Below are 25,331 nucleotides of genomic sequence, written 5' to 3' on the forward strand. Positions count from 1 at the left end.
TACAATTTTATCAAAAATCAAGATCAATTTTGGGTTAAACATATTTGGTTTGTCTTTTTACTTAGTTTAGTGTAATTTCCACTGAAATTTTAATTTTAAATGAATTTTGATTTTTTTTTTGCGCGAAATTCACTAAGACTCTATTTTGATCAATTTTGTCAATAATCAAGATCAATTCTGGGTAAAAATATTTGTTTTGTCTTTTTAATAAATTTAGGGTTTTTTCCACTCAAATTGAAATGCATTTTGATTCGTTTTTTGCGTTGAATGCCTGAGTAGGACCAATTTCGCCAGTATATGTGGAAGAAAAACATTAAAATGTTTTATTTTTACTCAAATTTAATCGAAATTAAATCTATTCCGGAATAAGGTACGATATCTTTCCACTATTTTTAACGTGATTTTAACCCAAATTTGCATAAATTTGACTCTTTTTGTACGAAATATTAACCAAGACTCGTGAGTAAGACATCATGGATTAAATCGTTAATTTATTTGTAGAATGAGCGAAAACAACTCTTAAATGAATAATTTTTATTCAGATTTCCTCGAAACAGCTTAGGGTTGAATCTACTCTTTATATGAGTTTCACTTGTTTGTTGCGTCGAACTTACTAAAACTTGAGCTAATTACACCTTGAGACAATATGACTGAAATAAGTATTTTTTTCTAACTCAAATTTCGTCGAAATTAAAACTTTTCAGAATTGTGGTGGTCTTTTCACGCAGGTTACGGTTTTTTTCATTCAAAATTAGATAATTTGTTTCTACTGAATAAAATTTTAGAATTTAAAAAAAAGAGAGCAACAATAATTCTGAAATGCGTTATTTTAGATAAGCGTGCAGAACTGTCATTGCACACGCAAAATTCAGAACGATAATTTTTCATTTCATTTAAATTGTGTTTTTTTTTTGTAGAAAGTTAAAATTTATTTCCTTTTGTTAACGATTTTTTCAAAACGAATAAACTTAAGAAGGTATTAAACTATGACAAACAAACAAACTAGCACTTTTTTATCTTTGAAAGTTTGCTCAAATCGCACACTTGTTTGCGGCAATCTCGAAAACAAAGCGAGTTTGTTAGTTTTGTCATAGTCTAGTACCTCCTTAAATTGATTCGCTTTAAAAAAAAGTAAAAAAAAAATGGGATACATTTTGACTTTCCTAAAAAAAACGGCTTAAAAAGAAACGGAAAAATGTTCGTTCTGGATTTTGCGTGGGAAATTGCAGTTCCGACGCTGATCTTAAATAACTCATTTCTCGATTAAATTTTCAAAAGGTCCTATCTGCATAGGAAACCCATGAGGGATAGGTTGTTTTGAAAATTTAATCTAGATTTCAGAATTATTGACTAAACGATTATTTTTCCATTTAATTCTAATCGTTTCTTTTTAAGAAGAAAGTTAGAATTTATTTCCTTTTGTTTACTTTTTTCAAAACGAATCAACTTAAGAAGGTATTGGACTATGGCAAACAAACAAACTCGCACTTTTTTTGTGTTTGACAGTTTGCCAAAATCGCATACTTGTTTGCGGTAATTTCGCAAACAAAGCGAGTTTGTTTGTTTTATCATAGTATAATACCTCATTAAGTTGATTCGCTTTTTAAAAAAAGTTGAAAAAATGGGAATACATTTTAACTTCCCTTAAAAAATTACTTAAAAGAAACGGAAAAATGTTCGTTCTGGATTTTGCGTGTGATCGATGTTTTCGTTTTACTCAGTTTTGAGTGAAACGATGTTTAGGAAAGGGTGATTTTTGCACTTTAACAGTGCAACAGTATAGAATCAAATCACAGTTGGAAAATCGTTTTAAAGCTTGTCAAAACTATTGAAATGATCAACAAGCTTCTTAGTTAAACAAATATTTTCATGTTTTTCCAAAAGAACTATTTTCAAAGTGATTTTAACGTGAATTCATTATTTTAACCTCAATTACCTATTTTTTTGTGAAATTTAATCGTATTTTGCCTCAAATTCAGTGGACAAAATCTTAGTAAAAAAAAAATAGTGAAATGCCTTATTTTTGGAAGACCGAGCAGAACTGTCACTTTACACGGTAAATCCAGAACAAAACAGTTTTGCTTTAAATTATTTTTTATTTATGTTTGAGTAAGTTTCTTTTATAAAAGTAAGTGTAGTTTGGCACTGCCAATCGAACTGCCTGTATTTTACACGCTTAACTAATCTTACTAATTTGTTTACACTCGGTCCAAAGCGAAAAAAAACATTTGGAAGAGTTGAAAAGAAAAATGTAAATACTAATTTCTGTGTTATTTGTAATCCAGAAATGAGTTAGTTTGCATGAACGTGTGATAATCAAACTGTCGAGCTGTCACTTTACACACTAAATTGTGACTTTGATTTGTTTGAAATTGATATTTATTATTTTTAAACATTTGATGTTTGTATTTTTTACCCAACTTTGAGTACCCAAGCAAGTGTTTAAATTTTATCAGCTTCAGTGCTACCAACCTATCTAGATTTCCACTCTATGATGGTCAGCCTTGGAAATCAACTGTGAGTTTTTGCAAAATGAGAAACGATTGCCGGCCTCTGCAAAACGGTGGTGGAACGGTGGAAAATCGACGGGGGCGCATCTCTCGAATAATGTAATTTCGATTGTTTGTTTATGGATTGAGTTATGCATTTATAATGATGTTTGTGGAAAGGAGGAGGTGATTTGGCCGATTGCAATCAGAGTGGACGATTCACACACTGCATTTGACGGGTTTTGGTCGCTGATTAGGGAGTGGTGGGGAAATCGTTTTGGCAACCCCTCTGGAGAGTTGTGACGGTTGTTTTGTGGGTTGGTTTTGTCGAAAATTAAAAGGAGGTTATGTGAATTTGATAAGGGTAATATTTTTTTAGATTTTGGTTGATTTCTATTAGTGTGCAATGTTGACACATCAACTAGTAGAAACTGTGCAAACATTTTAACGTGCAATTTTGACAGTTGTAAAAAAAAATCAGGTTCAAGCTTAAAACTACTTTTCCATAAAGAATTCCATCGTCCACGTCCCAGAAGTCAATTCCCTTCTGGGGAAAAATCCAAAAACGAAAAGGAAACCCCAAAAGCATGTCGTATCATGTAGCCCCCACACCCGAAAAGTGCAACAAATTGACTGTATCAAAAATCAATTTCGAACCGTTTTGGGAGGGCCCAGTCCGTCCCTTCCCGGGAGAAATCGGATCGTATGTCGAATCGAAGAAAGTAAACGTTGCAGTAGCAAAAAAATGGCTGTGCAAGCAGTAGCAGCTTGACTAGTGACATTTGGGAAATAAGGAACGTGTGACAGATTTATGGTTCAGTTTAGGAGCCCGAAACGATTGGCGCTTGCGATTTTTGTTTTTTTTTGTTTCGATTTGGGAAGAGAAATTACTTTGTCGGTGGAGTTAAATTTGGGTAGTAATTGAAGGAAGTTTGCTTAGGGTTGCGTTTAGCGTGCGAAATGACAGTTGGTTACCTGATAAATATAAACACTTTGAACGGAGATTTGATCTCATTTAAAAATATGCAAAACCTTTTCAAAATAAAGCATTAAAGACTTGGGTAAAATTTTAACGAAATTAGCTAGGTTGCAATCAGTGTGCAAAGTGACAGTTCGTTGCCTGATCAATGTAAACACTTTGAACGAAGATTTGATCTCATTTTAAAAAAAATGCAAAATAAAGCAAGACTTGGATAAAATTTGAACGAAATTAGCTAGGTTGCAATCAGTGTGCAAAGTGACAGTTCGCTTACCTGATCAAAACAAACTCTTTGAACGGAGCTTTTATCTCATAAGAATGCAAATTTCAATGCCTCTTCGCCCTAAATCGACTTTAAATCAGCATTTGAAGAGCACTTTTGCTGCACTTCCTCTCAACCAAGTTGGTTAACCTAACCCTCTTTAACTCATTAGAAGAAGTACCCCCCACTTCCGGTCCGTTCATCAGCGCTAAACTATTTGCTCTCGACACGCAAAAAAAAGCAACGAGCACGTGTCACCTTTCAGCGCCATTTTTTTCTGGCGTCATCCTGCACGTGCCATTCCGGGAACGCGCGGACATTTGAGATGACGGCGACAACAAGAATGTTGTTTGCACACCACTTGCCCGCCCAGCTCCCTTCAGGAATGTCACCTGGCAGCGCCATCTCGACGTGAGAAAGGTGTAACTTTTTTTTGTGCGAAATTAACATGAAAGGAATTTGTCGAGTCCTCCCTTCAGGAATTTTTTTTTGTCTCCACTGACAGGAGGTGAAAACGAGCGCGTTTCTGAAGGTATAAAACCACTCGAACTTCGACAGGACTAATTGGACAGCTGCGCTGGCCAACTCGTCGTGGTTTCCGGCAAAAAAAGTCCTGTTTAAACAAGTGAGGATTAAAGGATAATCACACTTCTTCCGCCTTGCTTCCCCCCTTCAGGAACGACGAAAACCGGGCGTGAAGAGATCGTTTGCGGCGACACAGTCGTGATGATGATGAGCTTTTACTTAACCTGCTCTTTTCTTCCCCCGAAAGACCCAAGTTCGGTGTCACACATACACAGCGTTTGTATGTGTGCCGTCACACACACACCTGGAGGAGACGTTCTGTAAGAGTCCCGCACGATAAACGAGCAAACTTGTACGTTGGCAAACATTACAAGGAAGTCGTCGGAGCAGGATTATGAAAAGCTAAAGTTTTCCCAACCTCCCCTCCCGAAAACTGTCACTCTATCGTTTGATGAAGAAAAGTTTGGATTTATTACTGGTTGCTTCGCAGAAGCGCAACCACCGCAAAACTTGATTTTACATTTGTTTTGTTTTTGCGACGTGACGTTACAAACTGTCAGATTTCGGCTAAATTAAAAAGTTAATTTTCCGCGCGCACACATTTGGATCGTGCTCTCTGGTAGAAACAAGTGGAAAAGATTGCAAACAATGTAAAGCAATGGCTTCCTTATCGCTGCTGGCGGTTGGTTTTTTTTTAACTTTCTTTCTATTTTCTGTGGAGCTTTTTCTGCACGAGAAGGATGAAACGGCAGCAACAGTGTTGCCAGCGGGGGCCACTTCTGAAAGGGGGGGTGAAGTGGCGTGCTTCCTTGCAGTTTGCTGGTTGTTTATCTGTTCGCACAATGAGGTTGCTTTATACTTGTTTATTTTTTGTTAGAGTTAAATTGTTGTTAAAGAGCTAGGAAATTAACTATTTTTAAAATCTGAAACCTTTCTCCATATAGTAAATTAGAGTTTGGACCGATTTCTTAACTTGTCAAAGATACAAAAATTTCCCCTACTCTTTGTAATCAATTTTCAACAATAACAATTTCTTTCTAGGCCCAGTGAAAAAAAAATATTTTAACCCAAAAATGACGAACTCCTCTTCACAGTGTTCTGATGCAAACAACGATCGAGCTCGAACTGTCACAGCCCTGCGAAATATATTGGCTGACATATCGGGCGGTCAGTCAAAAAAACCAGCTAGAAGTCGCCTTGCAAAAAACTTTTGCTAGAAAGAGATAGGAGATCTGATGCAAACAATATCGCAGCAGCCATGTAAACATACTTTGAATGTGTTGCTAAATTTCCGTTTAAAATCAAAATGACAGATCTGTCATACATTTTTTTTTGTTATTTGTGTAATTTTCTAGAATTTTGCCTATTTTTTCCAGATATTTTTTTTTATATTTTGAAAAATCTTTTCCTTTGTAAAAAAAAATATGTTTTTTTATAAAAGGATCCATAAAATTTTGCGGGCTGTAATATAAAATGGGATTGTGAATATTAGAAAACCTGTGCCTTGAGAAAGGATTTTCTGATCGATTTGGCGTCTTGAGCAAAGTTGTAGGTTATAACTATGACTTCCCATTCATTAATTTTGCTCTTAATCACTAAATATTTAAATCCTACGATAGATTAGGATGGTGCAAAATCTGGTACCGGAGGAATGATTTTTTCAAAGAATTATGAAAACCTGAATAATCGCAAATAAAATTCAAAAAATTAAGGTCAAGGTTTTCGAGAAAAACTTTAGTTTTTAGCAATTCAAAAATATTTCATGAGGAAAAAGCACCCTCGCAGAAAAAAAAAATCCAATTGCAGATAAAATTTCCTACAATTTTTCTTTGTCAATTGCTTATCGAACTGCTGGTTGCTGGGCTATACAGACTCTGAAACTTTGAGTTTTGTGAAAAATGAAACTTCAGAGCAATTTTCTGTCTTTTTTATGAAAATGATTTTATTATTTTTTGTACAATACGATATATATATATATCGACTCAGTGTTTTCAGTAAAGATGATGGTAGTTGGTAATATTTAAGAGAATATAACAAAATATTTACACCCCTAAAAGAATATCCCAACATTTTTTTTTACACCAAAAATGAAATATAGGAAAACTTTTTGTTTTTTCAAACCCTTCAAGGGTTGATCCAGGGGCAATTTTGAGCTCAACAAATTTTTACTTAAATAATTTTTAATTAAATTGCCAGTAAATTTGACTTGCAATCGAAAAGGACTATTTTTTTCTTGTTTCATCGTTAAAAATTGATTATTTCAGTTGAAAGTTTAGAATTTAAGTTTTAAAAATTATTCGTGTATGTCTATTTCCGTTTTTTTCTGACTAGCTGAAAGATTTCTCAACAATTTTCTTTTTTGGAATTTGAACATTGGACAAATACCTAATTGCTGAGATGAAGCTTCGCAAAGAATTGAAACTAAGAAAAAAAACCTTTTTCAGTTGTTTTCCAATTTTTCCTACGATTTTCGATAAGTTTTGGTCTGGTTTCGATTTTAAAATAAAAATGCTTGTGAAATTTTACGGTCATCCCAAAAAATATTACCAACATTTCAAAATCAACCCTAACATTCGAAAGGGTCAAATTCGAAGTTCGGAACAAGTACTTAATGAAATGAACACAACTAAAAGAAAAAATAAATACATACTACTTAAAAATAAAAATAACTAAATCATTCTCAACAATTTTTTTTGATATTTTGCTTTTAAAAATGAATTTTGTAAACGTTTTTTTGTTATTTTAGAAAAATCACGACTTTTTTCATAAATTTCAATATTATTTTTTTCTATAAAAACAATAATTTCTCTGTTAAAAAAAGGGTTTCAGTAGATTTTTAAGGTCCAATAAACATTATTTTCATTTTCTGCTTTTTAGGTGGTTTTGAATACTTCTGACTCAAGCACTTAACAAGCTAAAAATGAAAAGTTTGTTTATTAAATCTGTAAAAAAACCCAATTTTTTTTGGTACGCTTTGAAAATTTCCCTTTCGTTCCCTTAAAAATATTACCTTATTTTCGTAAAACAGCAAATAAAAAAATTTGTTGATTCTAAAATTTTCGTTACGTCATAATAGAAAGCTCCCTAATTTAATCATAATTATTTTTTAATATTTTATATTTAACATGTTTGATAAAAAAAATCGTAAAATCGACACCGCCATTCGCCCTATGAAAACTGTTGGTGAAGAAACGTCAACATAGCAACAACAACACAACAGAAGTTTTCTAGCAGAACAATTTGAAAAAGACCGATACCGACGTAAAAAAAACGAGAGCCTCATCTCGAAACGTCAAACAGGAACGTACACGCTCATTTCAAATAACTATTTTCTTAATTAATTTTACCTAGATTTCTTCAAACTCAGGGGGTAGCGAAGAAGCCGCCATCTTGGAAGTTCAGATAACAAAAACTTAGAATCAGTGTTATACATATTACTTTGGTAACACGAATCCTGGTTAAACTCAAAAGTACCATGCAAATGTGTAAAACCAAACTGAAAAATGTGTAATGCCGATTCTTAGTGTACGGGTGCACTGTTTGATCGACCCAAAGAAAAAAAGCAAAAAAAAGGTAAACAGAAAAATCACTATTTTCGATATGAATTTTCAGCCAATATTGGGATGGAATCTCCAAGGATATGATAGAATTTACCATCAGCAACACAATTCACGTGTTTTTTTTTCAGATATTTATCGTTTGAATTGCAGGAAATTTGAAAATCAAAAACCCAAACAATGATTTTTTATGGGCTACCATTTGACAGTTAGTGTTTTTGTTGTGAGCTCTCATTTGACAACCGTGCTAATGTCGACTGTTGTCGGTTTGCTTAGGTCGGAATAGGGGTGCCATCCCCCCGTTCAAACTCCACGTACTTAGGAATGAATTTTGGGTTATTTTACTTGAGTGTGGTTCACTTTTTCTAAGAATTCTAATAAAAACTATAATAAAAAACGGGTGAAATTAATCCAGAAATGTGTGAATAAAAATCTTCCAAAACAAACAAAAGTTAAATAAAAAATCTTTTTTGCTCGTTTCCAATGTAAACATCAACTGACGTGAGCATGGTGGAATCTTTGCGTTCTCCTCGTCCTTTAAACATTTTCATTGTTATGCTTGATAATGTTAATTTTGCTACATAGTAAACAAATGAGGATGGTTGAATATTACCTTTTTTTCGATGTGATTTATTATGCATGTGGAATATGTGAAATTACACACAAAAGATGTAAATTTTCACAGAGGTAAAGTTAAAATTTTCCTGTTCCAGAATCTTTAAATATTCCTCCATGTTTTTTTAAACTGTGTTCTGTTATCATTTGATCATAACAAAAATATTTAATAAAATCGGATAAATTAGGAATAACTTTTCTAGTTGGACAACTTGACAAAATACAATCAAAACAATGTGATTAAGCCAAAAACGCTATCCTGCTCACATTAAGGCAGGTGCAACATTTAATAAGGGCGGATGAGCACTTTGACAGTTAACTATTTTAATAATTGTCGCTTCAGGTAACATTTTCACAAAACTCGTAGTGTAAACAAAAGATTGCCTCCCCACCCTCAAACATTACTTTTTGCCTTGGAATTTGCAAAACAGTTGCAGCTGTCAAAATGCTTGTGCGCCCTTTGAAAGTTCTGCTCCAGAGGGAAATGATGTAAGAAGAAGCAACATAGTTCCGCATAACTTATTTTAAGATTCTTTAGATGAACACCTAGAATTCGGCATAAAATTTGATATATTTATATTATAATCTATTTGATTTAACCGATTTCGACAAAAAGCCACACCCCCTTTGGTCTGACAGCTTTACACTCGTTTGTTTACACTTAGGCACATTTACAATGTTTGTCTTCTCTTCAGCAAAATGATAAAATTTCCATGAAAATCTCATGTTTGTAAACAAACGACGCCATCTTGCCAATAAAGCTTACTGAAGTCTCATTTTTGCCCCAAACTCAGCAAACGTCAAACCGGAAACCGAAGCTGCCAGATCTTATCCAGAATTCTAGATCCGGTAGCAGGATGTACTGGTTTGACTCGGTTTGACGTTTGCGGAGGTTGTCAAAATGTTGATTATAACCTGAAGAAGGTGCCCCTGTGTTTTGTTTTGATTTTTCAAGGTCACTGCAACGCCGCCACACAATTCCGTCAACTGTCAAAGGACTTCTTTCCGGAAGTTACGCAACACACAACACACAGTCCAAACTCGGCTTAAATTCATCACTTTTTTTTATTGTTTACTCTCTGGTGTTCCTACTGGTTTACATGTATTTCTTTCGACTTTATGTTTTACTTTGAGAAACAAAATATTCACTTTTAACATCAATTCCGGCTGTAAGCTGCTCTCTTCAAAGTTTTCTCACTCTCTCTAAAAACAACAGTTTTAAATTCATCTTCTGCAAAAAAAGGAAAACTAAACTCTCTAAAAACTTTCTAACCTCTAATTCTACGCAAAAATAAAGTAACGATCGTTAACGATCGCCAGCGTTTCGCTGGCCTGATGGCTTCCACGGGACCGGGTTTTGGTTTATCACAACATCCTCCTACCTCGCTGCTGCTAGTCCGGAACTCCGGACCGCTCCTCCTCCCTCAAGTCCCTCCTCCTCCGCTCAGCTCGAGCTCCCTCATCTGGCGCTCCTTGCACAGCCGGTGCGCCTTACACTTGTCGTGATGGTTGACAATCTCCAGCCGGAAGTTCGAGTTGCCCTCCACGAACGACGTCCGGATGTCCGGGATGTCGTTGCTCCAGCGGCGACAAAACTCGCAGTACATGTAGTTCTTCCCTTCGTCGTACTTGAGCCAATCGAACTGGTCGAGCCAGTTGGGCCGGAAGCGGCCACCCTTGCGCGACGAGGAGGTCGTGGTCGGGGCGCGGGCACGCGGGTTTGCCGCGGGTTTCGGGCGGGGCGGGACCGGTGGTGGCGGTTCCACCGGCGTCCGGAAGATCTCCTCCAGGAGGGATTCTTCGGCGGAAGTGGTTCCGGGGGCGGACGCCGCCGCCGACGGATTGGCACTGGAAGATCCACGGGTTTGCTGTTGCTGCTGGAGTCGGTACCAGTCGGAGAACTGGCCCGGACTGGCCGCGGCCGCGTTCGAGATGATCGAAATTGTACTTTGGGCCAGCTGGAGCTGCTGGGTTTGGTGTTGGCTCTGCTGGCCGGAAGTCGACGGCTTCAGCTGTTCGGCCAGGCTCGTAAAGAGGGACTGCTGCTGCTGACGCTGCTGGTGGAGCAGGTTCTGCGGGTGGAACGGTTCCTCCTTTATGGCAGTTGTGGTGGTCGTGGTCAGGGTTAGCGTGGGCGCCCGACTTCCGGACGTCGACGGTTGTTGTTGTTGTTGTGGTTGGGAAGATTTGCCCGAGGACGGCTCACATCCCCAAACATTTTTCTGTCAAACATAGGAAGGGGTAGGAAGGGTTTTGTAAACAATTGCGCCGGGTTGTTTGCTTTGTTTATTTTTGGTGTCTCGCTAGTGTGTATTGATTGTTTTGTTTTTTGATAAAGCTTTCACAAATCTACCAACAACTGTGGAGGAAGGGACAATGCTTTGCTTTGCTTACTGCAAAATTACTCATAGTTTTTTGTTTGTTTGTTTATGTTTGGCATTTGTTTTGATTCGCAAGGGACGACAATGAACACATTGTTTAGATTTTTTCTTTTCGACGCTCGATTCTTTCAGAGTTCGCTCGCTGTTTGTTTTTGTTTTGTTTTTTTTTTTCGTTTCGCTACAACTTTTCCGACTAAAACAGACAAAATTTTGATTGATCGAACCTGCCGTGTTTGCTGCCCGCGAGAAACAATTCGAATCCTTCATCCTTCCGATGAATTTGACGAGAAAAATGTTTGTTTTGATTGTTGCGTTTTGCGCGCTCGCGCGCGCGTTTGTTTACTTTTTTTTTTTTTGATTTGGTTGTGCCGATGACAGTTGACAGATTGCGTTCGTTTGCGCTTGGCGCAGTCATTGTTTTGATTTTCAAAAAAAGGGGTGTTTAAGTATGTGTGTGCTAGAAAGCAATCGGTGGGTATAATTATTTTTCGTTTTGTTAAAAAAAAGTTCCTTTCTCAAGACCGAAATAAATAGTAAACAAAAGTATGCTTGCTTGTTTGTCGTTTGTTTGTTTTGTAAAAAATATGGAACCAAAAGAACCGGCTCAAAGAAAAAACCTAGACAAAGTTCCAATTGATGAGGAAAACATATTTACAGTAACGAAAACAAAACACAAATAATAATAAAGGTAAACACGGAAATGAAGAGTAAATGAAGGGTAGCCAGCACCAGAAAGAGAGAGAGAAGGAGAAAGAAAACAAAACTAGGAGTATCTAAGCGATAACGTGAGTCTGTGTGTGTTAGTGTTAGTAGCGGGTAGGGAATGTTAGCATTGTTACGTCACTTTCTTTCTAGAACAAAGGAGCCCAATGGAGGAGGTTAACAAAACAATAGCAAAACAATAGAGTGATCGTCACTTACCGGGAAGTCTGGAGGTAGCGAGTGATGTCGAACGCCGGGCATGTCGGGCAGCTCCTGCTTAATACTAGACTGGATGATCGGGTGGCCGGACAGGGAGAGGACGGGCGCGGGCGAGCCCGACCCGCCCTTGAACTCGTCCTCGGGCTTTGGACTTAGCTTGAAACTACTGTGTGATGACGCCTGGTAGGGAGGAGGAAAAACGTGTAAAATTGTTAATAATTTTACATTCTCACTTTAGTAAATATCTAGCCAAACAATGTAATTGGGCCAATGTCGGAATGTAAACAATGAGTCTATTCTGCTCGCTAAGAATGTAAACATCAACTGACGTGTTTACACTTTGACATGGGCCCATTTACATTGTTTTGCTTGATATTTACAATGTTTATTTTTGAGCTCTCTTTGGTCTTTTAACATTGTTTTGCTTAGAACTGTCAATAGAACAAGTGGGAGAGACTGTTTGTTTATATCCAATGTGACGCTCCTTTTGAAAGGATGGAAATCAAGCAAAACCATGCCATAAGGCCAAAGACAAGGCAAAGCCTATCAACATTGTTTTGCTTGAAACACTACTACAACTCATTTTGAAAAATGCTGTTGGTAACAAGGAAAATTTGTATTTATTTATATACCTTTCTATTTATTTTCAAATGATTTTGATTTTGGCGTTTGGGGGCCATCCAAAAACTACGTATTGTGTCCATTTAGTTTTATTAAATTTTACAACACCATTACAGCAAATTCCTCATATAAAAAATCTCTTTTATATATTTTGAAGAAAAAAAATCCATTTATTTGGAAAAACGCTTTAAAACGTTTAATTAATTCAATAGTCTACATAAATATTAAAATTTTCTAAAAAATGCTAGCTGCGAATAAAATAAAAAAAATCGAAGAAATCATTAAAAAACAAACATACATTAATAAAAAAAACTAAGATTGAGAGAAAATTTCAATCCAAACCTAGAATTTTATTTTTTTTGTTCCAAAAATACAAATTTAAGAATTTGAGAGCATTATGAATTCAGAATGTTACGAATGTTGAGAATATTGGGAATGTTGAACATGTTGAAATTTTTTGAAATTTTTAAGAATATTAATAAATTAAAATTTAGGAAATTTTGCAAAAAAAATAGATTTTTGTTTAAAAAATTCAGAGAATTTTGATGATTTACTAAAATTAGAAATTTGAAGAATTTTAATCTTTAAATAAAATTAGAGTTTTCCAAATTTTGAAATTTTTGGAAAACTTTGAATTGTTTGAGAATGTTGTGAAGGAATGAGAATGTAGTGAGAGGAAATTCATAAAATAAAAAAAAACATAAAAATTTCAAAGATTTTGAGAATTTTGAAAGTTTGAACATTTTGTGGATTTTGAGTATTTTGCGAATTTTGAGTATTTTGCGAATTTTGAGTATTTTGACAATTTTGAGTATTTTGACAATTTTTAGTATTTTGACAATTTTGAGTATTTGGTCAAATTTGAGTATTTTGGTCAAATTTGAGTATTTTAGTCAAAATTTTAAAATGTAGAAAATTTTGAGATTTTAATTTTTTTATAAAAATTAAGAATTTTAAGAATTTTAATGATTTTGAATTTAGCGAATTTCGAGAAATTAGAAAATTTAGAGAATTAAGAGAATTTTGAGAATTTAGAGAAATTAGAGAATTTAGAGAATTCAGAGAATTTTGTCAATTTAGAAAATTTAGGCGAAATTGTTAATTTTGATCGAGTATTTTAAGAAATTTGGGAAAATTGAGAATTCGAAAAAAAACATAAAATTTTGAAGTTTTAAAGATTTTGAGGATTTTGAGAATTTTAAGAATTTTGAGAATTTTTAATATTTTGAAAATTTTGAGAATTTTGATTATTGTGATTTTAATTTTAATTTTAATTTTTTTGACAATTTTGAGTCGAATTTAACAAAAAAATAGAAAAATTAGAGAGTATTATCAATTTTGACGATATAGAAAATTTAGGAAAAATAGTGAATTTTAAGAATTTCGATCAAGTATTTTGAGAAATTTAGAATTATTGAGAATTTCGGAAAAACATGAAATTAGAAAATTTTAATGATTTTAAAAAATTTTAGAGACCGGAAAAAAATTGAGACTTTTGGAAATTTTGAGAATTTTTAGAACATGATAATTCTGAGAATTCATAAAATATGAAGAATTTTGTCAATTTTGAGAAATTTTACAATTTTGACAACTTTGAAAATTCTGAAAAAAAATATTTTTTTAAAGAATATTGAGAATTTTGAGAATTTAGAAAATTATGAAAAATTAGAGAATTCTCTATTAAATTTTCAAAAGGCCCTATCTGCATAGGAAACCCATGAGGGATAGGTTGTTTTGAAAATTTAATCTAGAATTTAGAGAATTAAGACATTTAAGAGAATTTTGAAAATTTAGAGAATTTAGAAAAAAATGAGATTTTGAAAAATTTTGATAATTTTGAGAAATATGAGTATTTTGAGAATTTAGAGAATTACGGAAATATTGTCAATTTAAATTTTTTGAAGGAAATGAAAAATTATATTAAAAAATTAAAAAACTTAAGAATCTCAACATTTTGAAGATTTTAAGAATTTCAGAACTTTTAAGATTTGAAGGATTTTGATATTTTTGAGAACTAAGAGTATTTTGCTTATTTAGAAAACTTGAGAATATAATTTTTTTGAGATTTTGTTGGAAATTTAAAGAGTATTGGGATTTAGGAAATTTCATGAATTTCAAAAAATTTGAGAATTTAAAGTATTTTGAGAATTTTGATCATTTAAAAAAAGTTGGAGAATTCAGAAATTTTCTAAGATTTAGAGAATTTTGAGTATATCGAGAATTTTAAGACATTAATGTTTTTTTTTATTTTAAAATTTCTGAAAATTTTGAGTATTTTGCGAATTTAGAAAATTTAGGATTTTTGAGATTTTTAGAGTTTTGGAAGATAGATCAACATAGATTGTCAATCGAATGAATTAAATTTTGAATAGTCTATCTCATCAATTCATTTTAGAATAAAATATTTTTTTAAGCTACACTGCCGTTCTACGCATAATTGTCCCATGTTCAAAAAAGTGCAACTGAGAAAAACGCGATTGAAATTTTTCGACCGATTTCTGTGTTTCTACGCATAATTGTCCCGTGGGTTGTTATTCGTCCTATGTGTCCCTAATCGCCCCAGTTAGCAGTTTATCACCCTTATTTGTGATCCTCTTGCTATACAACAGGTAAACAAGGCATAATGCTTAGTAAAACTAATGATTCCGTGTAAGAAAATACTTGGTGGGACAATTATGCGTAGAAGTTCAACGATGGGACAAACAGACTTGGTGTTGTTTTTGATGAGCTTCCGAACAAAGTACCAGATTTTATGTGTTTTTCTTAAAGTGCACATCAGACTAAACTTAAAAATGGCATAAAGTCAAAATCGTCAAAAACTGACATGGGACAATTATGCGTAGAACGGCAGTACATTCCGTGTCTAATAAATTAACTGAAATTTTGCAATAATTAGAAAATTTTAAAGATTTAAAGTTTTAAAAATTGAAGTATTTTTAGAAAGTTCCAGTATTGCTTCAAAGTCTCGGTATTTTCCTAAAATTTTATTATTTAATACTTACATTTTACTATCATGAATTCAAAATAATGCAACTGAACTAGAAATATAAAAAGTAACAAACTAATTAAAACAAAAATCGAGCTATGACAGCTGCCGTGGCAAAGCTGAGAAACTGTCAATTACCGGAATTAAATCCAATCGAATCAAAGAATCGTCGGTTTTTATTGCAGTAAATAAATAAATAAAATGCAGTTTTATTTTGTGGTTAAACTTTAATAGTTTGACACCTGTCAGTGGTATTTTATTCTATTTGTGATGAAAACGTAACATAATGTCTGTCAAATTTTCTAACCTTAAAGTTTGTTTACTTGTAACCTATATTGTAAATTTGCGCTGAATTGTAAATTTTTAAAGAATTGCTGTAACCTCACTCGGATTATCCCCAACTAAGTCCCCCTGTAAGTACGACTCCCGTACACGTGTGTGTGTGTGTGTTTGCACGGCGCTCTCTCTTTCAACATTTCAAACATTCTTCCGCCACAATGGGAAGAACTAAGAAAGAAAAACGTGGTGGTGGTAGCACTGAAACGTTTCACTCGCAGTTCGCCCGCAGTTAGGCAGCACCACTTGGCATCATCGTAGCATGCCGTTCATAAAACTCCCGGTTTTTTTTTCCTCCTTCAAAGTTATGCACGGAGGGGGTTGGTGAAGCTGCTTTAAATAAGCTTGATGGCACTCTTGAGTGGGGGCAAAATTGTCCAGTGGCGTCGTAAGGTTGTGGAAAAGCTATCTGTCAAACAGTTTGAGCAAACTGTCAAACGCCGTTTGACGCCACTGTCCCGCTTGCATTTTTTTTTTGAGGTTGGAATGGCATTTCCCATCCAACTTCCAGAGAGATCTGTCGAAGTGACGAAAGATATTCATGTTTATGTAAATTTCGGTCGCGCCTCCTCCTCCTCGTGAATGTTGTGCCATTTTTACGGGGCGTTATAGCACCAAGCGGAATTCAACAGGAGTCGTCCGGGCGGGGACTGTTTTGTCATTCATAATTTGTTTCTTCGGAGGAGGAAGGCGGGCAAAGTCGGGGCGGGGACATTTGAAATAGTTTTGCCTAATGCAGTGTCGGCGTTGCCGACAAGAAAAGCTTAAATGGATTTTTAATATTTTGGCCGCGCAGCGGCACAAGTGTCGCCGGTGATGCTTTTTTGAGTTATTTCTGAAAGAGGGGGCGGGGAAGAGGGGCGGGCACATATTTGCATAAAGTTTTAAAGTTTTTTCCTCCCCGCAGGGAGGGGAAAAGGAAGTTCTGTCCACTTTGTTTCGCCCAAGAGACCACAAATTCCTGTTGTTTTATTCATGACGACCGGTAGGAAGAAACTCACCTGCGATTCGTACCCGCCTTGCCGATCGGTGATCAGGCTCGGTGTCGACGGCAGAGATATATCACAGGTGCTGGACATTTTACGCTTCTTCTTGCTGCTCCCGCCGCCACTGTCGCCACCGCCGGACCGGTCCAGATCCCGGTCCCGCTCGTCAATCCCGCCCGACGGCGAATAGTCCCGCTCGTCAAGCCCGCCGCCGCCGCCGCCCATTGGCGTCAACAAATCGGCGCTGCTGACCCGCCGCTGCTGCTGCTCCTGCAGCTCCACCCGGTGTCGGAGTTCCGCGGCCTGCTCCCGGTCCAACCGGTCCCGCTCCCGCCGGGCCGCCTGAATCTCCGACTCGCGCTCGCGCAGCTCCTTTTCCCGCAGGGACGCCACGTGGTGCAGAGTATTGTTGTTGTTGTTGTTGTTGTTATTGTTGTTATTGTTGTTGTTGTTGTTGCTGCCGCTGTTGGCGTCCCGGTCCCGGCTGAGACTGTTGCTGCTGTTGTTGTTGTTGGTGAGGGAAGCAGGTGGGCAGGAGTCTCGGCCATCGCGGGAGTCACCCCGCGGCCGGTCCGGGCGGCTTTTGTCCGCGTCCGACGAGTACCGGCTTTCGGCGCTGCTCTCGGTGAGACCTCGGACCTGCGAATTTTGAGAATTAAGAGAATTTTGAGAATTCAGAGAATTTTGTCAATTGGGTACTAAAGCCCTATGTCAATTTTTATGTACAACGGTTAAAAACACGATTAAAAACCATTTGTGATCACTTTTTTTCATTTTAATGCAATTTTTTTTTGACATGACAACATTTTTTCGATGGATCAACTATGGTCCCCTTGGAATGAGCTGTCAAGTAGGAGCTTTTCTGTCAAGAAGGACCGCGAAAAAATTTCAAAATTAATTTAAAAATCCATTTTAAACTCTTTGTGGTCGTACAAAGGGTCATTGTACTCAGAAAAATAAGCTTTATCGCTGTAAACAATAATATCAGCAATCTAAGCTTCATTTTAGGACCCAATTTAGAAAATTTAGACAAATTTGAGAATTTTAGGAATTTTGATCGAGATTTTGAGAATTTTAAGAATTTTGATAATTTTTAGTACTAGATTTTTTTTTTATTTTTATAATTGATTTTTTTTTTAAATTTAAAAAACTTAGAGAATTGATTTTTTTAGAGATTTAGAGAATTTAAAGAAATTTAAGAATTCAGAGAATTTTGACAATTTAGAAAATGTAGACAAATTTGAGAATTTTAGGAATTTTGATAGAGATTTTGAGAATTTTAAGAATTTTGATAATTTTGAGAATTTTTAGTACTAGTTTTTTTTTTTAATTTTTATAATTGATTTTTTTGAAAAATTTAAAAAAAAAATAAGAGAATTGATTTTTTTAAAGATTTAGAGAATTTGGAGAATTTAAAGAATTTAAAGAATTCAGAAAATTTTGACAATTTAGAAAATATAGACAAATTTGAGAATTTAAGGAATTTAGATCGAGATTTTTAAAATTTTGGTAAAAGAAATTTTTTTTTGAAGAAATAAAAAAAATAAAAAAAAACTTAAAAATTTGAAAATAAGGAAAACTTTGAGAATTTTAAGAATTTTGATAATTTTGAAATTTTGGAGTATTACATTTTTTTAAGCTTCTTGAGTTTTTTTTAATTGTGATAATTGAAAGTTTTTGAAATATTTTAAAAAACTTAGAGAATTGAAATTTTTTAAAGATTTTATTTTAAGAATTTTGGAGATTCTAAGATTTTTGAAATTTTGAGAATATTAAGAATTTTGATAATTTTGAGAATTAAGAGTATTTTGATTATTTTGTAAATTTTGATTATTTTAAAAAATTTGATTATTTTGAAAATTTTGATTATTTTGAAAATTTTGATTATTTTGAAAGATTTGATTATCTTGAAAATTTTAAATATTTTGAAAATTTTGATTGTTTTGAAAATTTTGATTTTTTTAAATTTTAGGAATTGTTTCAAACATTTGGGAATTTTGTTAATTTTAATTTGTCTGAAAATTTTGAAAATTTTGAGAATTTTCAAGAATAATTACCATTTTGAAATTTTTTAGAATTTTCAAGAATTTAGAAATTTTTTATCATTGAATTTTGTTATGTTCAAGATTTTTGATTTTTTTAAATTTTAAAAATTATGAGAATTCTCAAAAACAATTGTTATTTTGATTTTTTTTTAGAATTTTCAAGAATTTAGAGATTTTTTATCATTGTAAAGAATATTAAAAAAATAGAATTTTGTTATTTTCAAGATTTTTGATTTTTTTAAATTTAGAGAATTTTGGAAACCAGTAAATTTTGAATACTAGAGGATTCAAAATTTAAAATTAAAAAAAAAATGTCGGGAATTTTCTGTTTTTTTTTTTTAGATTTTGAGTGTTTTGAATATTTTGAGGAATTTTAGATGAATAGAATCATACAATTATATAATTTTTAAAACCATAGAGTTTTGTAATGTTTGATTTTAGGAGATTGTTTAGTTTTTTACCGCAAATTTATAACGAACCAAAGCATATAAGAATGTTTTGTGTATTTGTGGTGTTTTCCAAAATATGGTTGTCAATCGAATGAATTAAATTTTGAATAAACCATCTCATCAATACATTTTAGATTAAAATATTTTTTTAACGACATTCCGTTTACAATAAATAAACTGAAATTTGTTTAATTTGCAAGAATTACCAAATTAATGATTTTTACAGAGATTTGAACCCATTAATTTTTTTTTATTGAAGTATCAATATCAAGCAATATCAGTGACAAGTTATACGAATTCCAATCAAGTCACGATATATGTGGACAGTGTTGCCAGAATGTTAATGTTTATTTTCATCATTAATCATATCATAACTTGGCATTGATTATTTTTATGAATTCTCATGACATTAGGAAGTGTTGCCAGATCAGCAGTATTTATTTCTAAACTTTTGTTTTTGTGAAAAAGTTTGTTTTTGTTTTTTGTGGAATTTGTTATTTTGTATTTATGAGAGTTTTGATTTTGTGGGGTTATCCATAAACAACGTGGACTGTATAGAAAGAGGAATATTTTTAAAATTTTATTAATTTTTAAAAAATTTAAATTTTTTATAGTTTTTATAATTTTTATAATGTTTATAATTTTTATAATTTTTATAATTTGAATAATTTGAATAATTTGAATAATTTGAATAATTTGAATAATTTGAATAATTTGAATAATTTGAATAATTTGAATAATTTGAATAATTTGAATAATTTGAATAATTTGAATAATTTGAATAATTTGAATAATTTGAATAATTTGAATAATTTGAATAATTTGAATAATTTGAATAATTTGAATAATTTGAATAATTTGAATAATTTGAATAATTTGAATAATTTGAATGATTTGAATAATTTGAATAATTTGAATAATTTGAATAATTTGAATAATTTGAATAATTTGAATAATTTGAATAATTTGAATAATTTGAATAATTTGAATAATTTGAATAATTTGAATAATTTGAAAAATTTGAATAATTTGAATAATTTGAATAATTTGAATAATTTGAATAATTTGAATAATTTGAATAATTTGAATAATTTGAATAATTTGAATAATTTGAATAATTTGAATAATTTGAATAATTTGAATAATTTGAATAATTTGAATAATTTGAATAATTTGAATAATTTGAATAATTTGAATAATTTGAATAATTTGAATAATTTGAATAATTTGAATAATTTGAATAATTTGAATAATTTGAATAATTTGAATAATTTGAATAATTTGAATAATTTGAATAATTTGAAAAATTTGAATAATTTGAATAATTTGAATAATTTGAATAATTTGAATAATTTGAATAATTTGAATAATTTGAATGATTTGAATAATTTGAATAATTTGAATAATTTGAATAATTTGAATAATTTGAATAATTTGAATAATTTGAATAATTTGAATAATTTGAATAATTTGAATAATTTGAATAATTTGAATAATTTGAATAATTTGAATAATTTGAATAATTTGAATAATTTGAATAATTTGAATAATTTGAATAATTTGAATAATTTGAATAATTTGAATAATTTGAATAATTTGAATAATTTGAATAATTTGAATAATTTGAATAATTTGAATAATTTGAATAATTTGAATAATTTGAATAATTTGAATAATTTGAATAATTTGAATAATTTGAATAATTTGAATAATTTGAATAATTTGAATAATTTGAATAATTTGAATAATTTGAATAATTTGAATAATTTGAATGATTTGAATAATTTGAATAATTTGAATAATTTGAATAATTTGAATAATTTGAATAATTTGAATAATTTGAATAATTTGAATAATTTGAATAATTTGAATAATTTGAATAATTTGAATAATTTGAATAATTTGAATAATTTGAATAATTTGAATAATTTGAATAATTTGAATAATTTGAATAATTTGAATAATTTGAATAATTTGAATAATTTGAATAATTTGAATAATTTGAATAATTTGAATAATTTGAATAATTTGAATAATTTGAATAATTTGAATAATTTTCATAATATTCATAATTTAAATATTTTTTCATTTGAGTAATTGGAGTAATTTGAGTAATTTGAATAATTTGAATAATTTGAATAATATGAATAATTTGAACAATTTGAATAATTTGAATAATTTGAATAATTTGAATAATTTGAATAATTTGAATAATTTGAATAATTTGAATAATTTGAATAATTTGAATAATTTGAATAATTTGAATAATTTGAATAATTTAAATAATTTGAATAATTTGAATAATTTGAATAATTTTCAAAATATCCATAATTTAAATATTTTTTAATTTAGCAATAAGGACTTTTAAAATTTATGTGTGTTGAATACTAAAATGTACAATATTTTTGAAGATTGTTTTTTTTTTACAAATTTGTTTGGAAAAAAACTAAAATTGTCACAAACTAAATTTCGGTTTTCAAAAAACATGTCTAAATTTGATGATAATGTGTATAAAAAATAATATAAAACGCAGTTCAAGCAAAAAATGATCTAAAGTTGTTGATTAGTAGTTTTTAATGAATGAAAATTTTCAATCACGACTGTTCAAAATAATTCAAATATCTTCAACTTTTGCTAAATTTGGTAAAATGTATCATTTCAAAATATTACTTTGAATTTCTTTAAAAAAAACTAAATATTTCTTCTGTTCGCTAAAAATGCATTTGAAAACATTTAGTTTTAGTATAAAATAGTTTTTTTTTTGCTAATTTTGATCACGAAATGAAGGTTTCAATTTCTTAATCTTAAACGACACTCACCTTCAAGCTCTCCGCCGTCTTGAGGAAGTTCTGCAGGTTGTGCTGGCCGACGTTCACCTCGCCCTGGTACATAAAGTCGAGCAGGGCGCGCATCTCGCTCACCTCGACGTCCCGCAGGTAGATGATCGGGTGGGGGTGACGGTTCTCGACGAAGATCTGCTCAAAGTACGGACTGCACGCGGACAGGATCGCCTGGTGGGCCTGTTTTCATAGAAGGAGAGAGAACAATAGAATGTCAATCTCTCAATTGACGGTGGCGCCGCCACCCTGGTGGCGGGTGACGGAAACTCCAACTCACCTTGACAATGCCCTTGTCACAGGCCAGCGTGACATCGCACAGCTTCTCATCTTGCAGCAGCGTCGTCAGCACTGTCGTCAGGTTGGACTGATGGTTGTTCCAGCGGAGACAGTACTGCTGGTCCATTGTTCCTGTGTCAGTGCTGTTCCTGTGCGAGAAAAGCGGAAGGGAAGAAGAAAACAATACAAATTAGTGGTCCGAAATTGGTAACAATTTTCGAGGTTAGGTTAATTCCTAAATTGCAGTCCACTTCCGGGCGGCTTTGCAGGTTCAAGAAGGTTGAAAATTAACACCCTCATCCAGAGAAGAAAGAAGGTGCACGCAAAACGAATTTTCATTATTTTCCACTTAAAAGCTACCCAGCTCATGCTGGTGTACAGGCTGGAAAGTCTGACATTTTCCGAAAAAAAAAGAAAAAAAGCAAGCAAGAAGGCACAAATTGTTGGTGGTTTTTCCCCAACCCCCCCTCAAACCCTTAAGTTTAAGGTAAGAACAGAACAGTACAAGTTCTTAAATGTGGGTAAAGTTGCTGAAGGTGAGAGTGTGTGGTGACAAATTAAATATACCTTTTCGACCACGAGAATGTTCGTGTCTGGCGAAACGAAGAAACTAACCCGCTTCTCTCCCTTTTCCCCCTCCTTGGACAAGAAAATGGGAACCGGAAACATTTGTTACCGAAAGATTGTGGTCTCTGGCCAACACGGAGGCGATGACGACGATGGAGACACACGATTTTTCTGCAGGTTGGTGCTGACGGAGACTGTCGGGGAGGGTGGTGTTGAATTTTACATGAATTTTAAGTATTTTATAAAATATTCAAAATGCTTCTAACAAAACATTAATTTTTGCTTGATATTGATCTATCAATCAATACCGTAAAAATAATTTGTTTTTTTTTTTTTAATGGAAAATATGAAGTTTTATTTCCTTTTTTGACATAATTTAGTTCAATTTTTGTGGAAAAACAAAATAACTAAAATTACAGTTTTTTTGCGATTTTGCCAAAAAGGGTTTATGTAATTTTCAAGATCAAAGTTTTTAGATTTTGTATTTTTTTTCTCTGAAGCAATGCTTGTAAAATTGCATTAGGGGCAATTATGCGGACATGTGCAGAAATTGCTTTAAAATTTAAATAACTACGTGTAAATTCAGAAACTCTATGAATTATATAAAAAAACTGATTACTTTTTATTACATTTTTTATTGTTTATTTTTTATTACAAAATACTTTTTACATTGTTACAGTCAAAAAATTGCCAAATATTAATGAATTTTCTAACGTTATTTTCAAATCAGATTTAACGTCTTTTCCTTTCTGTAGTCCAAAATAAAAAATTAAAGAAAACATGAAAATCCTATACTTAAAAAAATCATCAATAAAAGTTAAGCAATGTATTTATTTGCCTTTTTTTGGGAAAAAAAAGTTCAAAAAGTAGGAAACAAGAACATGAAATAAAATGTTCAAACTGTATCACAAAAACCAACTGAAAACGGAAATATTTAAATATGATGATAACCATACCATATTTCACAAAAAATATCAAGAAAAAAAAAATGAATTCAAAAATTAACTAAATCAACAAACAATGATTGATCTAATATATAAATTATAAATTTGAATTTTATATAAATTGCTAACAAAAATTAAACAACAAGAAATAACAAATTCAATCAGTTAAAAAAGTGATTAAGTAAAATAAAAACGAAAATAGAATGAATGTAAAAAAAATACAGTAAAACATTTTAAGAAATTAAACTAAACGTTTATCAAATAAGAAAGAAAAAGAAACAATACCAAAACTTACATGATAACCTAACCCTTTAAAGCCTGATGGGACATAATCCAAAAATCAAAATGTCCAAATCTGAAGATTGTTTTTTTGTTTATCAAAATAAAAATATTTGGCAAAATCAACAAAAACATTCAAGTCAAACTAGTGTTTAAAGCAAAAAAGCTGCTAAAAATGAAATATAAGAAGTAACAAACAAAATTAAATGAAAATTATAAACATTTTTTAAATAGATGAAAAATAAAAAATTAGAAATGTTTTGCCTTCCTATACCTATCGACTCAGAATCAAATTCTGAGCAAATGTCTGTGTGTGTATGTGTGTGTAGGGATGTGGGTCTGTGCACCAAAAAATATGCACTCGATTATCTCAGCACTGGCTTAACCGATTTGGACCGTTTTGGTCTCATTCGATTCGTCTTGGGGTCCCATAAGTCCCTATTGAAAATTATGAAGTTTAGTAAAGTACTTCAAAAGTTATGCTAAAAAAACGATTTTGGCGTATGTCCGGAAGATTGTAAAAAGGGTGGTTTTTGTAAGAAACCCTGTCATGTTATACATTTTCAGAAAGGTATTAAAAAGACCTTTCCAATGAGCCCAAAACATTGAAGATCTGATAACCCTATCAAAAGTTATTAGCACTTAAGTGTTATTTATACACTTTTTGGAGGCCGGATCTCAGATATTTCAATGAAAATGATGTCCGGGTCCATCATGCGACCCATCGTTAGTTAGATAATCGAAAGACCTTTCAAATGAGCCTAAAACATCAAGGATCTGACAATCCTATCAAAAGTTATTGGCACTTAAGTGTTATTTATACACTTTTTAGAGGTTTGATTTCAGATATTGTGATAAAAATATTGTCTGAATCTTCCATGCGAACTATCGTTGGATAGGTTTTTTTTTATCAGACCTTGCCGATGAGCCAGAAATATTGATGGTCTGCGAACCATATAAAAAGAAATGAGTAATAAAGTTGATTTGTTAAACATGTTAAGGGGGAATGTTGCTATTTTTTACTGAATGTATTGACTTTATGAATATGAGGAAGGCACCAACCACCTAAAGGTGGATTAAGCAACGTTTTTTTTCATTACATTTGAAAAATTTAAACGAAAAAGAAAACTATTTGAAGAAAAAAACAAATGACAAAAAAATCAAAATACTTAAAAGTGAGTTTGAAAATTAATAAATAGAAAAGACGTTTTCATAATTAAGAAAAATATCAATTAAAAATATTGAAAACAGAATTATAAAATTACTAAAAATT

At 32.1% G+C, this 25,331-nt stretch overlaps 1 protein-coding gene across 1 annotated transcript in view; it reads right to left on the bottom strand.

Annotated features, from left to right (window-relative positions):
- The window catches only part of LOC6043608, a 454,063-nt gene that overhangs the window by 60,693 nt on the left and 368,039 nt on the right, over positions 1 to 25,331 (bottom strand). Inside the window, exons 4-8 of the mRNA XM_038266500.1 lie at positions 22,270 to 22,417; positions 21,972 to 22,172; positions 16,674 to 17,297; positions 11,730 to 11,909; positions 9,855 to 10,649 (exon numbers count right to left, since the gene is read on the bottom strand). Of these exons, the coding sequence (XP_038122428.1) occupies positions 9,855 to 10,649; positions 11,730 to 11,909; positions 16,674 to 17,297; positions 21,972 to 22,172; positions 22,270 to 22,417 (1,948 nt within the window). The remainder of the gene's footprint in view (positions 1 to 9,854; positions 10,650 to 11,729; positions 11,910 to 16,673; positions 17,298 to 21,971; positions 22,173 to 22,269; positions 22,418 to 25,331) is intronic.

The sequence above is a fragment of the Culex quinquefasciatus genome, chromosome 1 (genome assembly GCF_015732765.1).
Source record: "Culex quinquefasciatus strain JHB chromosome 1, VPISU_Cqui_1.0_pri_paternal, whole genome shotgun sequence".
Taxonomy (NCBI): Eukaryota; Metazoa; Arthropoda; class Insecta; order Diptera; family Culicidae; genus Culex; species Culex quinquefasciatus.